Source organism: Pimephales promelas, chromosome 20 (assembly GCF_988280905.1).
Source record: "Pimephales promelas chromosome 20, fPimPro1.hap1.1, whole genome shotgun sequence".
NCBI classification, from domain to species: domain Eukaryota; kingdom Metazoa; phylum Chordata; class Actinopteri; order Cypriniformes; family Leuciscidae; genus Pimephales; species Pimephales promelas.
In genome coordinates this window covers 19,561,333-19,574,543 of record NC_142788.1, presented here as the reverse complement: position 1 = coordinate 19,574,543, position 13,211 = coordinate 19,561,333, and the positions used below count along the sequence as shown (strand labels likewise).

Below are 13,211 nucleotides of genomic sequence, written 5' to 3'. Positions count from 1 at the left end.
AGTTTCAAAGCACTTTAAACGTGTACGTGCCAGCTTATGCACTCTGCTCTACTGCTTTAAGTTGCATAAGTGAAGAATGCTTGCCAAATAATGAAGTAATTCTGTATCTAAATCTCTGATTGATTTGAAAAGAGACAGAGTAAACATCATCTGTATAAAATGTCCTGCTCGGGCTTGCGAAGCTTTTTTCTAATTACAGAGGAACTTTGGCATGAGTCACCAAGGGACAGAGAGATTTAGGACAGACCTGAGTGCCATGGAAAACACACGGATTCCCCCAGAATGGAGCTGAACACAATATCCAAAATATTAAGAGTTTTAGCTTTAGGAAAAGCTGAAGTGTGTCATTTGTGCCACCAAACAGAATTGCAAAAAATAATAAATGACATGTTTCCCCAAAATCTGCCATGGTTGGACAAACAGACAGTCCCGCCTAAAATACACACCACTGGTTGATGCGCCAATGTTGCTATGCCAGGATGCTCAAACAAACGGCAGTGTTTTCTGCCAAAGACGCCGCGTTTACACTTTCGAGGAATCAATCTACAAATGGCTCATTTGTGGTCGTCTCTGCATCTCAAACTGGCACCACAAATGCCCGGTTTCAACGACGATGCTTAAGCTAGTCCCAGACTAAAATTGGGCTGTTTTAACTGAAAGCACTGACATATCTTAAAAATAGTCAGTGCCATTGGTTTGTCTCAAGATGCAGACTTTTTTCAAATGTCCTATATTTAACTAAGGCCTAGTCCAGGCTTAATCCAAGCCCTGTCTGTGAAACCATGCAGGGTAAAGTGACCCCCCCACCCTTTCAATGGAAGTAATATTGCCCTGTAACTTCCCTTTAAACCTTATAAAATCTCATAAGGACACAATACAATCTGAGACCATTAGTGTTATAATAGTCTGATTAATGAATGCAAAGGAAGAGTGCTTCTGTTCCTTTAGCTTCCCCTTCCATAAAATAAATGCACTACTTGCTCGGCTTCCCTGGTTTAATAATTAACAGCCATTGTCCAGCATGCAGCCTGATTTAAAAATAGCAAAATCTAACAAGATGAACGAACACCACAGACATTGAACGCTGTTAAATAATAGAATTGTTATAATCATAATAAAACCAACAAGAAAATAAAATTGAAAGTGCCAAAGGGTATCTAAAATGGGAATGGCAACCTAATCCTCTTTTGTCACATCTATATTGGCACATACTGTTGAGTGACACCAGAGACTCTCTTGCTTATGATAACTCGGGGGCAACAAACGGGCTGCACAGTGTGGGCCAAAGAGAGAGGGAGAGGGAGAGAGCGATATCAGGCGGAAAGTGCTGCAGCAGTGTTCTGACAGGGGAAACACACAGGCCCATGTGCACACAGAGAGCTGCCTCTTCCCTCTTACATAATGTCTCAAGTTCAACACAGTCGGCTATTTAAAGAGACAGGCTCGGTGACAGAAAGCGATATACATAGTGCCCCCAACTCAGCTTCAAAGACCTCTCTCATCTATATTGGGGGCAGACGGGTGTCTGTGGCTGGATTTTGGTACAGTTACTGATATTTTTAGAAAAGCTGATTACCACATATCAGTATAGTGGTGACATGGTAGGTCAGTTCAAACAAAGTCCTGTAATTAGTGAATGTATGTATACACACACACACACACACACATATACATATAGCCTATGTGAACTGATTAAGTACAGTAAAAACAGTAACTTGTAATTATATGTCAATTATTGCAATTATTACACGATTATTTTTGTCTGTTACGATAGTCACTATGTCAGATTACGTGATTTTGACTTCTTAAAATCTTGTCAGACTACACATTGCTTCCTGACCAGTCATCGCATGCAGTTTTTACTGGCGCGTGTGATGTCATCGAGAAGGCGAAACTAGTAGCGTGTGACTTTTGGAAACGAATGTAAACAAACAATGGATGAAGAGGTGAGTGTTGTATTGGCTGTCCTGTGTTCAGAAAAAAGTAAAAAAGAAAGAAAACCCGACAGTGGACACGTTCCTGGATTGCTCGAACAGTACAGTAGGGGCTGTCAATTCTCCAAAGAGAAATTGAGGTAAAATATTGTTTTCTTATATATTTTTACATTTAGTTTTAAGGTTAGCACCATCATTTTCTCTTTCGTTTTGCCATTTTTGAAAGTTGTGTACGGAAAAGCTTCTGTGCTCCTATTGGTCAACCTCATACATGTGACGGAACCGTCGTGGACGACCGTTAAAAAAATGAAACATGCTATTGTCTATTTGTTGTGATGTCGTGAAGCATCGCAGACGCAACGTTGGTTGTCACTCACCCACTATGACACACTATACGAGATGATACGATCGAATCTTGTGTCCCGACACCCGTTGTCGTTTACGAATCCCCATGACACCCTAAGTCAAACGGATCGTGCCAAAATTGGGCTAAAATCGTGTAATCTGAACCAGGCATTAGAAAAAGCTGATTTTTCACTCCAATCTTCCAGTCTTCAGTGTCACATGATCCTACAAAAACCATTCTAATATGCTGCTGAAACATTTCTTCTTATTATCCACATTGAATCAGTATTGATGAATGAAACATTCAAAAGAAAGTCTTTTTAAAAATGTTTTTCCTCAAACTTTTGAACAGTATCATGGTTTGTGATCATGTGACACTGAAGACTGGAATAATGTCTAAAAATGTGGCTTTACCACATGAATATATTACATTTGAAAATATATAGAACTATATAGAAAATGAAAAGAGTTTTGGTAACACTTTACTGGAAGGGTTGTGCCCAAGACTGACATGACGACACCTTCATAACCATGACATGACATATGTCTTGAATATGAAGGAGAGTTTATGCATGTTTTGGGCAACTGTCATTAAGTGTCTTTCGCTCGGCTCAATAATAACATTTTTAATGCAAATATGACATTGTTTAAGATGTCTTTGACTTTGTCATGACAACTTGACATAAAATTAAGTTAAACTGTCATGTGGTTGACTTTGACATTGGCTGTCATGAGGCCGTTATAACTGTGTCATGAATATTTTTCGTGACCTCAACTACAGTGGTACAATTTGAATTTGTCATTAAAACGTTATAATGGCTTCATGACAGCCAATGTCAAAACCAACCACATGACAGTTTAATTTAATGTTAACCAATAAAGCTAGGTGGTTTCTTAAGTTTGATAAGTAATCTGCTATGTCATGTTTATGAGAGGTTGTGTTGTCTTAATGTCAAGTTGTCATGACAAAGACACCGACAGGTTATGATGTATTGGTTTATGTCAAAGTGTCATAACAAGGACATCTCAAACAATGTCATATTTGCATTAAAAATGCCATAACTGAGCGAATGACACTTAATGACAGTAGTCATAAACATTCATAAAACCTCCTTCATATAACATATGTCAGGTCATGATTATGAAGGTGTCAGACGTCAGTCTTATGCACACCTCTTCAAGTAAAATGTTACCAGAGTTTTTCCAATTTTTTGTTAAAATGGAAAAAAAAAATATTTACAACAATAATAAAGCAGTTTTGGTGAACATAAGAGACTTCTTTCAGGTATATTACTTAGTATGGAAGTAGAGCTGGGCAATAAACGGTCTTCATGACAAACCGTCAAAATAAAGGTTCTGTTTAACTTCAAGAAATTATGACAGAAATATCATTAGTGTATCCTAAAATGTTCATAAAATCATAAAATTACATTTTAAAAGCTTGATTAAATTGTTAAAATTTATATAAATTTGTATTAAATCATAAAACATAGAATACTCAAAATATTAAATGGAAAATACAGAATTTATGGGAAAATAAAATGGATTTATTAAAAGGTAGCTAGTAGCTACTCTGTGGAGTTTAATAGTTTAATTGGATTTAAATGTTTATGTTCATTCTCAAGGTCTAACAAATAAGTGGAAAGCATTTCCTTCCCCATGCTAATGGTAAATGAATATATATATATATGGGACATTATGGCAGTGAATCTGAAAGTGCGAGATGATTGATTTTAGCCTCCATTACAAAAGCACATAAAAGTAAGGTTAAATCAATTCACACACATAGCGCTTGACGTGGAGCCAATCTCTCTCTGCCCTGAGTCCGGACTGAGGGAGAAATATGTTGCCATTTTTGAACTTGCCCCAAGTCAGACAGCCCAAGGACACGCGAAACAAAATCTTATGTCGACGATCATATTCAAATTCTCGACAGCTTATAACAACCCTTCCAATAGAAATAGCCTGCTAAGTCCTGGCTTTGCATCTTAAAAGGGGAGAATATAATAAAAAAAATAATTAAAAAAAAAAATATATATATATAAATATAAATTCTGATGTGGACAATGCAATAAAAGACATCCTTATAATTTACTACACTGTCTCCACAATCGATATTATTTCTTCATTTAATCTGCGGTGAAATCATTACTTGAATAAAAAATACTGTGGGTTTAGGGTCATTCCGAGTATCACTGAGTCTGCAGGACTGATTTTAAGGGTCCATTTATGAAACAATAATCATCAATCCATGATGTGAAGTATCCAGAAATCATAGCATATGACCACTATGGACACTTTTCATTTTAATTCTAAATGTCAATAGCACAAAGAAGGAAATTATCCTAGTGCTTTGAGGGCAATAAGATAAATGGACGACTGCGATAAAATCTGTGTTCTCAGCAAACCTTTAGCCATGACTAGCAGAATTCATGGAAATTTTGGACAGGCTATCTCATTTCACCACATTGGAGGCAGTTTTCCTGTCTGTGAATTTTCAGTTCTGTGCTATCGGTCCTTTCCCTTCTGCTTTCAGATACACAAGTCAAACTGCTAGTTTCTTTTTTCAGTAAGGATGCATTAAAGTGACAGTAAAGACATTCATAATGTTACAATTTCTATTTCACATAAACACTGTTCTTTTGAGCTTTCTATTCATCAATGAATCTTGGAAATTATGTATCACGTCTCCCACAAAAATATTAAGCAGCACAACTCTTTTAACATTGATAATAATAAGAAATGTTTCTTGAGCAGCAAATTAGCATAAGAATGATCTCTGAAGAATCATGTCACACTGAAGACTGGAGTAATGATGCTAAAACTTCAATTTTAACATCACAGGAATAAATGACATATTCAAATATATTAAAAAAGAAAATAATTATATCAAATTATGTACTGTATGTTTAGTCAAATTAAAAAAGTCTTAGTGAGTATGAGTCTTCTTTAAAAATAATTATGAACATCTTCCGACCACAAACTTTTGAACAGTAGCATGCATGGATGTAAATGAAGGGAAATTGTATAAGTGATTATCAAACTTAGTGTGGAAACTTTGACAGCAGACAACTATTTACGAGCAACCAAAATGTTCATGACCACATATTTTCATGACCCCACAAAAATAACCGCGCAATGAGCCATCTCTTCCTTTTTCCTCTTTCCTGTACACGCTTACTTGCATGCTTACACAAACACACACACACACAAAAGGTGCTTCATGAACTAGAGATAAAGAAATAATGCCAAATAAAGAATGTAGCAGCAGGTGGGCTAAGAAGTGACTAAGAAAAAGTTCCCCACATTACATAAAGATAATAATAAGGCCCAGCCAGAAATAGGAGCAGTTTAAATGTTGTTTATGAGTTAGGCTATATGCATTCAACATCAGGGCTAAGTAATTGTGTTAGCATCCACGATGCAAAAAACTCTTGTGAACAATAAAACAATACACAATGAAACATTTGAAGTGTAATATATTTAAATCCAATGTTCCTGTTTGTGTAACATACTGTAGATGCAAATCTGCATAACATACAGGACCCTGTAAATTTTGCGCATGATTAGACAGATTCATCCTCTGTCATGTACTGTTAAGTGGGATCAGTTTGCATTCCATTTAAAGAGATATGCAATCATTTACTCGCCCTTATGTGTATTTTTTTCTTCATTGGAACACGAAAGGAGATCAGTCAACATTCACTTTTATTGTATGTAAAAAATATGCAAAGGAAGGTTTCAAAGACGACCATTCTAACATTCTGCCTAACATCTCTTTCTGAGCTTCAATGAAGAAATAAAGTCATGTAACAATAGGTTTGGAAGAATAATCTAAAATAGTGATAAACTATTCCTTTAATGTGATGTGAACGACACCAGTAATGATAATCTAATGATACTAATAATAGTCAATGGTAATTGTTGGCATCAGAACTATTTATATAACATATGGTGTAAAGGCAGAGTAAAGGCCAAAGGCTCAGACTACTCTGACAAATGAAAGCTGCTGGAGAAGCCATAACCTGCTCAATTCTGAAATATCGAGTTAAAGGTAAGTGGTAGAGCAAGCATTTAGCTACACAAAGTGTTCTTACAATACACTACATTGTTTACCTGTGCAAACTTTCACAAATGTGTGCTTCAGCTCTTTGTGCAGGTACATTAGATTAGACAACGAATCTCAAATGCAAATTTGACTAAAAAGCATAGGCCTAGCAATGTCCAACTTTTGTCCAACAACAATGGGTTAACTTCTTTTCAGATGGGTTTTAATCCTGGCTAAATGGAAACCCCAGCTCCAGAGGTGTTTAGCAACATACAACTATTTGTAAAATACCTCGGGGCTTACCTTATATTTGCATATTCGGTAATATTGTACATTCATAGACATTGCACGCGTTGTACTCTCCATGTAAGTTAAGTTAACATTAGATACAATGTCGATTAAGGACGACAATCAATCATTGTTTAGTTTCAGAAGTTAAGACAGCCAGAGCTGATCTACACAGTATCCTACAGATGGCATTAAAACAGGTCGCGTGGTGTAGTTGTCCAATCAATTTTACTGACCTCATTAATATGCAAATATAAGGACGTTAATTGAATGGGCTAACGGTCCCATAAAGTGTGAAAATCTACCCTGCCTTGATTAGCTAAACTAATACCTAACCCAGGATTAAGTATGACAAGATACCACAGGATAACAATTTAACGTAATATTTAAATTAACATAGACCTAGTCTCAGTATTTAAGGCCTATACTTATCTGCTGCAGCTTTATTAAAAGATATTTTCAGCGCGATCTCTTCATATAATTTCTATTTTTTTATTATTATTATAATTTTTTTTTGTCTAACGGTTATCTCAAATCTCTATCATCTGGCTAATGTTTTTTTAACTACTGTTATTTTAGCATACGATGTACAGTAAATAATACAGTAGGATGTATGCTACCACATACCATAATATACATACCACAAGTCTAAAAAAAATCGTTACAGACTAATAAAGCACAGTTTTAAACTACATTAAAGAAACTGTCACAGCTGACTTTGCGCTACTGATTATTCATGTTCGATAACCGGTAGCATGAGTGATTCAATCTACATACAACTGAAACAAACGGGGGGAAAAAACCCTAAAACTACTCCTAAATACTAGCCTACTAAAACCGTTGAGCAAAGCGAACACGAATGGGCCAGAGAGGATCAGGAGCCTGGAGTAAAGACCGAGTCCGACTCATTGAGCTGTGTGCCGAGCTCGATTCATTCATACAGTAACAGTAACCATCAGTCTTGCAGTTTTAATGTCACCTTTAGCTTACCTTCGAGACGTCATGGCCGTCCTGGGAGCTGTCAGATGGAAATGTGTATGAGCGGAGTGAAGGGGAAAATGTTCCTGCCTTCGCCGAGTACTGCAGCGGAGCTGAGCGCGAGCGAGGGGCGTCACACACACACACACACACACACACACACGCACACACACACACACACACACACACACAGCGCCCGACTCTCTCCCTCCCTTCTATGGCCTCTCACTGACAGAGGGGACACACCACCGATAATAGACGGGAAAACTTTAGCAAACAACCGTTTCAAAAAAGATATGTGTGTTTGTCTGTAGGTTTATAGTAAATTTGCCCTTTTTAATTAAAATGTTTCGGCTTGTGGGCTCCATGAAACCAAGACTGGAGCTTTTGTTGCAAAAGTATATAAAACATTGACAAATGGCACTCTGCTAAACGTTGGACAAATCGCAAGATTTACAGTAAATTAAATTATTTTAGGCCTACATTCAACAGATATAGCCACTGTCTAGCTATTATACAGTAGTAGGTTACAGCCCAGGTAAAAAATGAAAAAAAATAATTAAATATGTATGACTTATCTTGCAAAACTGTGTACTGTTTAATGTGTTGAGAAATATAGCAATCATTTAGTAGGAATTAATATCATTTGATATCATCACTCATCCCAATATTTCGTTTTATTTTAGATGTGTCCTTGAAATTCATCACAAAACTCTAAGAACAACCACATTACCAACAAGAATAGTAATGAAAATCTGGAAGAGTAAAAGATTTTTTTTAATGTGATTACACATGAGCTGTTTTAATGTAATCTTGTGTAAGAGCGAGGTTTTTAGCCCCTGGCACTTGCTGGAAAATGACCGACATTTATAGAGGTCCATGACACACACCTCTGAGAGGGCCATAATGATGTACATACTTTATATTCTTCTCTCCCTCCAGTCATGACACTCTTATTTTAGCAGTTCCTTCCATGTAATTATCACCTTTATTTCGCATCTAAGCATGTTTAATAATTTCTTAACAGTAGCTGCCTGTAATGCAGCTATTTTAGTTAGAGATAGTAGAAGCACAACAGGAATGTTGACTCTGTTTTTGTTTCAGCAGTTTCCATTTGGGCCTGACCCCATTTGCATTGGGGTGATTTGAAGGTGGCAGCTACAAGCACTGCAGCAGTGCATGGCTGCTATGACATCACAGGCCCTAAGGGACATTAATCTGCTGGGGATGTGATTATGCAATTTTCTGAAATGCAGGGCTTTATCTATGGATTTCTCTCTCTACACAGTCTGACCAGGTGTTTTCTGTGTAAGAGCCAATGTAAACAATGTGTCAGTAACTTAATACTTGAGGACAGTGTGTAACTGTTTTTCAACATTTCACCCATATGAAGGCCTACCGAGAAACATCAATAACACTTAAAAATTCACAATGTATTATATATTACAGAATCCCATTTCTGCCACATATAAATAATAGAGGTAAATCATAAAAAAATGACATAAAAAGGTTAAGATTTTCACATATAAACTGACTTTAAGTCATAATTTCACATTTTTAAATCAATGACTATGTAATAACTGATTTTTTTTGCATCAGAAATTGGCTTCCATAGAAGTGTCATTGAATCATTCAGTCAACTAGTTTGTAAACGCTGCTTCAATCATCAACGAAACAATTGATTGTCCAAAATTGCAGGTACAAGTACTTTGAATACACACACAGGCACTCACAAACGCATGCACACACATACACACACACAACCTAGCTCTCTGGGCGACGAAGGTGACCTCACACTTCCTGGGTTTGGTGATGTCCACAGCCGTGGTCCATGAGAGCATTTATGGCTCAATCTGGCTGACATGAAGGATGCCGAGTGGTCCCGGCTGCTCGACAGGCCGGCCTTTTCGGAGGTGCAGTCGAGGATTTTGCCCAACAGTTCTCGACTTCCTTCCCCCAATGGAGGGCCGGGGAACAATCTTTTGTTGAACAATCTACATCTGTCCCGCTGGGTCGCACGAACTATCAGGCCCGGCTAAGCAATTCAGTTTGCGCAGTCTCCTCCCCGCTTCAGGGGAGTCCGCTTCACTATGGTCGGTGGCAATGCCCCTGTCATGAGTGCGGAGGTTGCTATCCAACTGGCCAAGGGTGTGATCGAGACTGTCCCTCGAGCCGAAATGAGGCCCGGCTTCTACAGCCCCTACTTCATTGTCCCGAAGAAATCCGGTGGGTTACAGCCAATCTTGAACCTGCGTGTGCTGAACCGCTCCCTGCACAGGATGCCGTGCAAGATGCTCACTGCCAAACGCATTTTCGAATGTGTGCAGCCCCAGGATTGGTTTGCAGCCATCGACCTGAAGGACGCCTACTTCCATGTCTCCATTCTCCCTCGATACAGACCATTCCTTTGGTTTGCTTTCGAGGGGCAGACATACCAATAGGCGGTTCTCCCTTTCGGGCTAGTTCTGTCTCCTCGCATGTTCACAAAAGTCGTTGAGGCAGAATTTGTTCGCAGCCTGAAACATCTCGACAACTGGCTGATTCTAGCTCACTCTCGAGACCAGGTTTGTGAACACATGGGCCTATGGCTCCGGCACTTAGCTCGTCTGGGCCTTCGGGTCAAATGGGAGAAGAGCAAACTTTGCCCTGTGCAGAGGATCTCTTGTCTTGGTATGGACATCGACTCGGTCACCATGTCCATGCAGCTCACAAGCGAGTGAGAATCCCATTTCTGCCACATATAAATAATAGAGGTAAATCATAAAAAAATGACATAAAAAGGTTAAGATTTTCACATATAAACTGACTTTAAGTCATAATTTCACATTTTTAAATCAATGACTATGTAATAAATGATTTTTTTTGCGTCAGAAATTGGCTTCCATAGAAGTGTCATTGAATCATTCAGTCAACTAGTTTGTAAACGCTGTCACTGCTGCCACTGCACAGTCACTGCTGACTTCCCTGAGACAATTCGAGGGCAAGAGTGCAATTCCACTGAAACTGTTTCAGAGGCTCCTGGGGCATATCAGATTGCTTCATATGAGATCGCTTCAGCTTTGGCTTCGCGACCGAGTCCCGAGCTGGGGATGGCAACACGGTACCCTCCGAGTTCCAGTTACTCCATCCTGCCGTCCCCGTGGTCGAACCTCAGTTTTCTACGGACTAGAGTGCCCCTGGAACGAGCTTCCCGTCATGTTGTTGTCTCAACAGATGCCTCCACCACGGGTTGGGGCGCCATGTGCAATGGACATGCTGCCAAGGGCTCCAGGACATGACCCCTGCGCCGAAGCCACCTTGCCACCCCTGGGGTTGAAATATCCCACCTGCGGCTGGACACCCCATTGTTCTCCATATCCATCCCAATGGGTCATATGTATTCACCTGCCACTTCTACTGTACCGCGGGGATCACCTGAGCTCAGTCTCGGCTCCTCAGTGAAGAAACATATGTGCATATTGCCAGCGTCCTCCTTTTATACCCACGAGGTGGGGCGGAGTTGCATGGAAGGAACTGGCCGGGGGACAATCTTTTGTTCTCTACTCCCCTTCGAGCTTCTACATCTGTCCCGCTGGGTCGCACGAACTATCAGGCTCGGCTACGCGATTGCTCCCCGCTTCAGGGGAGTCCGCTTCACTATGGTCGGTGGCAATGCCCCTGTCATGAGTGCGGAGGTTGCTATCCTACTGGCCAAGGGTGTGATGGAGACTGTCCCTTCAGTCGAAATGAGGTCCGGCTTCTACAGCCCCTACTTCATTGTCCCGAAGAAATCCGGTGGGTTACAGCCAATCTTGAACCTGCGTGTGCTGAACCGCTCCCTGCACAGGATGCCGTGCAAGATGCACACTATGCAAATTCCGCAGACCCATGGCATTTCTTTGCCATTGGCTCGTTTTGAAATACTTCAAAACCAAATATGTTGTCATCTGAAGTAACGTCTCCATTCCCTACTCAGGGAACGAAGGTTACATACGTAACCGAGACGTTAACTGGTTTGTTCAAAACATTGCTTCAATCAGCAATGAAACAATTGATTTTCTGAATCACAGGTACAAGTAGGTACTTTGAATAAGTATTTATTTGCAACTGCTAAAAAAGTATGTTCCTATAGTATGAAAATCTGTAGTATGAATGTAATATGGGCGTACTACATTCACCATGTTGTCATTGTCACCTGTGACCTGCCAGTGTAAGTTGTGTCGCTTCACTTCCATGATTAACAAATCCTCTCCCGTGGCATTCAGTAACTAGACGAGACTCAGTTGGTTATGCTTCGAATTTGTTTGGAACTATTTTAATTTTTGTGTGAATTATTCCTTTATGTAAATCATTCACTAAAGGAAGAGCCATTGCTGCTGACAAGCTCCATTTCAAGACGCCCTTTGACCTTATACAGCCCGAGGAGGACCCTGTAGTCCAAACTAAAGCCTCATGAGGAGGAACAATGGGAGCCACAGATCCCCTGATGGAGCCAGACAGCTGAAGCCTTGTTACATGCAGTAAAAGACCCTTTATTGCACTGGTGTGAGCATGTGTACTGAAGGAGCCTTCTGCTCATTTAGTGTGGATCATTTCATGATGCAGACAAATACAATGGATTTTTTTTTCCATTAACCATTTTACCCCTAGCAAGAGTTCTTTGACAAAATCTATTTATCTAACATCTCCAAGCAACCCTGGGCCTGTCATGTCTGATGACATTTTATATGCCCTTAAGAGAATAACTGTTGCACAGATGATTAATATTACTTAAAAGGTCTAGTATGAAGAAAGACATTACTGTATTTCTGCTGCGGTTTAAAAAAAGGACATTTTAAAATGTGCTCATTCAATGCTATTGCAGGACTGTGACTTTCAGTATTTTAACAATGTATAGTTAGGGTAGGAAAATACATCATTTTAAAAGTCTTATCAAATTTAAAAAAGAAAAAACATTTCTCATATGATATCCGTATATTATGTTCTTAACATCTAAGGCTGTGTATTCAATCAAACTATGTTACAAACTATGTAATCAATTGGCAATGATTTTGCATTGTTGGGTATTTGAAGTAATACATGTAAATGTTGATTTAAAGCACATTTTTGTGGACTTTAACAAATACAATTAACTTTTAAGCTATTAAAAAAATGGGGAGTTCTATTTTTTTTAAAAGAATTAAATACTTTTATCAACCAAGTATGCATTACAAGGATAAAAAGACTTTACATGGTTAAAAATATTTCTTTCAAGTAAATGCTGTTCCTGAACTTTCTATTCATCGAATAATCCAGAAGATATGCGTCACATTTTCCACAAAAAAAATTTAAGCAGGACAAATGCCTAGTTCTGTCATGAAACTCTAGATGGCACAGGCTGATGGGTCCTTAAAGGAGCTGTATGCAAGAAATGTATTTCAATTAATCATAAATTTTCCCTGATATGTCACTAGACATTGAGAAATCATGTTCATTTCAAATACTTATATCATTGACAACAGTAGTCCGGCCAGGATATTGTCATTTAAAAAGTGAAGTCGCAGCCATTGACTGATTTTTTGTTCTGATGTGTCACCCTCCACCGATCAATTAGATTAACTAATTAATCTAATTGAATTTCAAACAGCAATATTTATTTT

General features: G+C 38.8%; 1 protein-coding gene across 1 annotated transcript in view; it reads right to left on the bottom strand.

The window, feature by feature from the left end:
• Positions 1 to 7,751, bottom strand: part of ptpn11b (protein tyrosine phosphatase non-receptor type 11b) — a 28,644-nt gene extending 20,893 nt beyond the window's left edge. Inside the window, exon 1 of the mRNA XM_039651955.2 lies at positions 7,606 to 7,751. Within this exon, the coding sequence (XP_039507889.2) occupies positions 7,606 to 7,619 (14 nt within the window). The 5' untranslated portion in view covers positions 7,620 to 7,751. The remainder of the gene's footprint in view (positions 1 to 7,605) is intronic.
• Between the last annotated feature and the right edge of the window lie 5,460 nt (positions 7,752 to 13,211).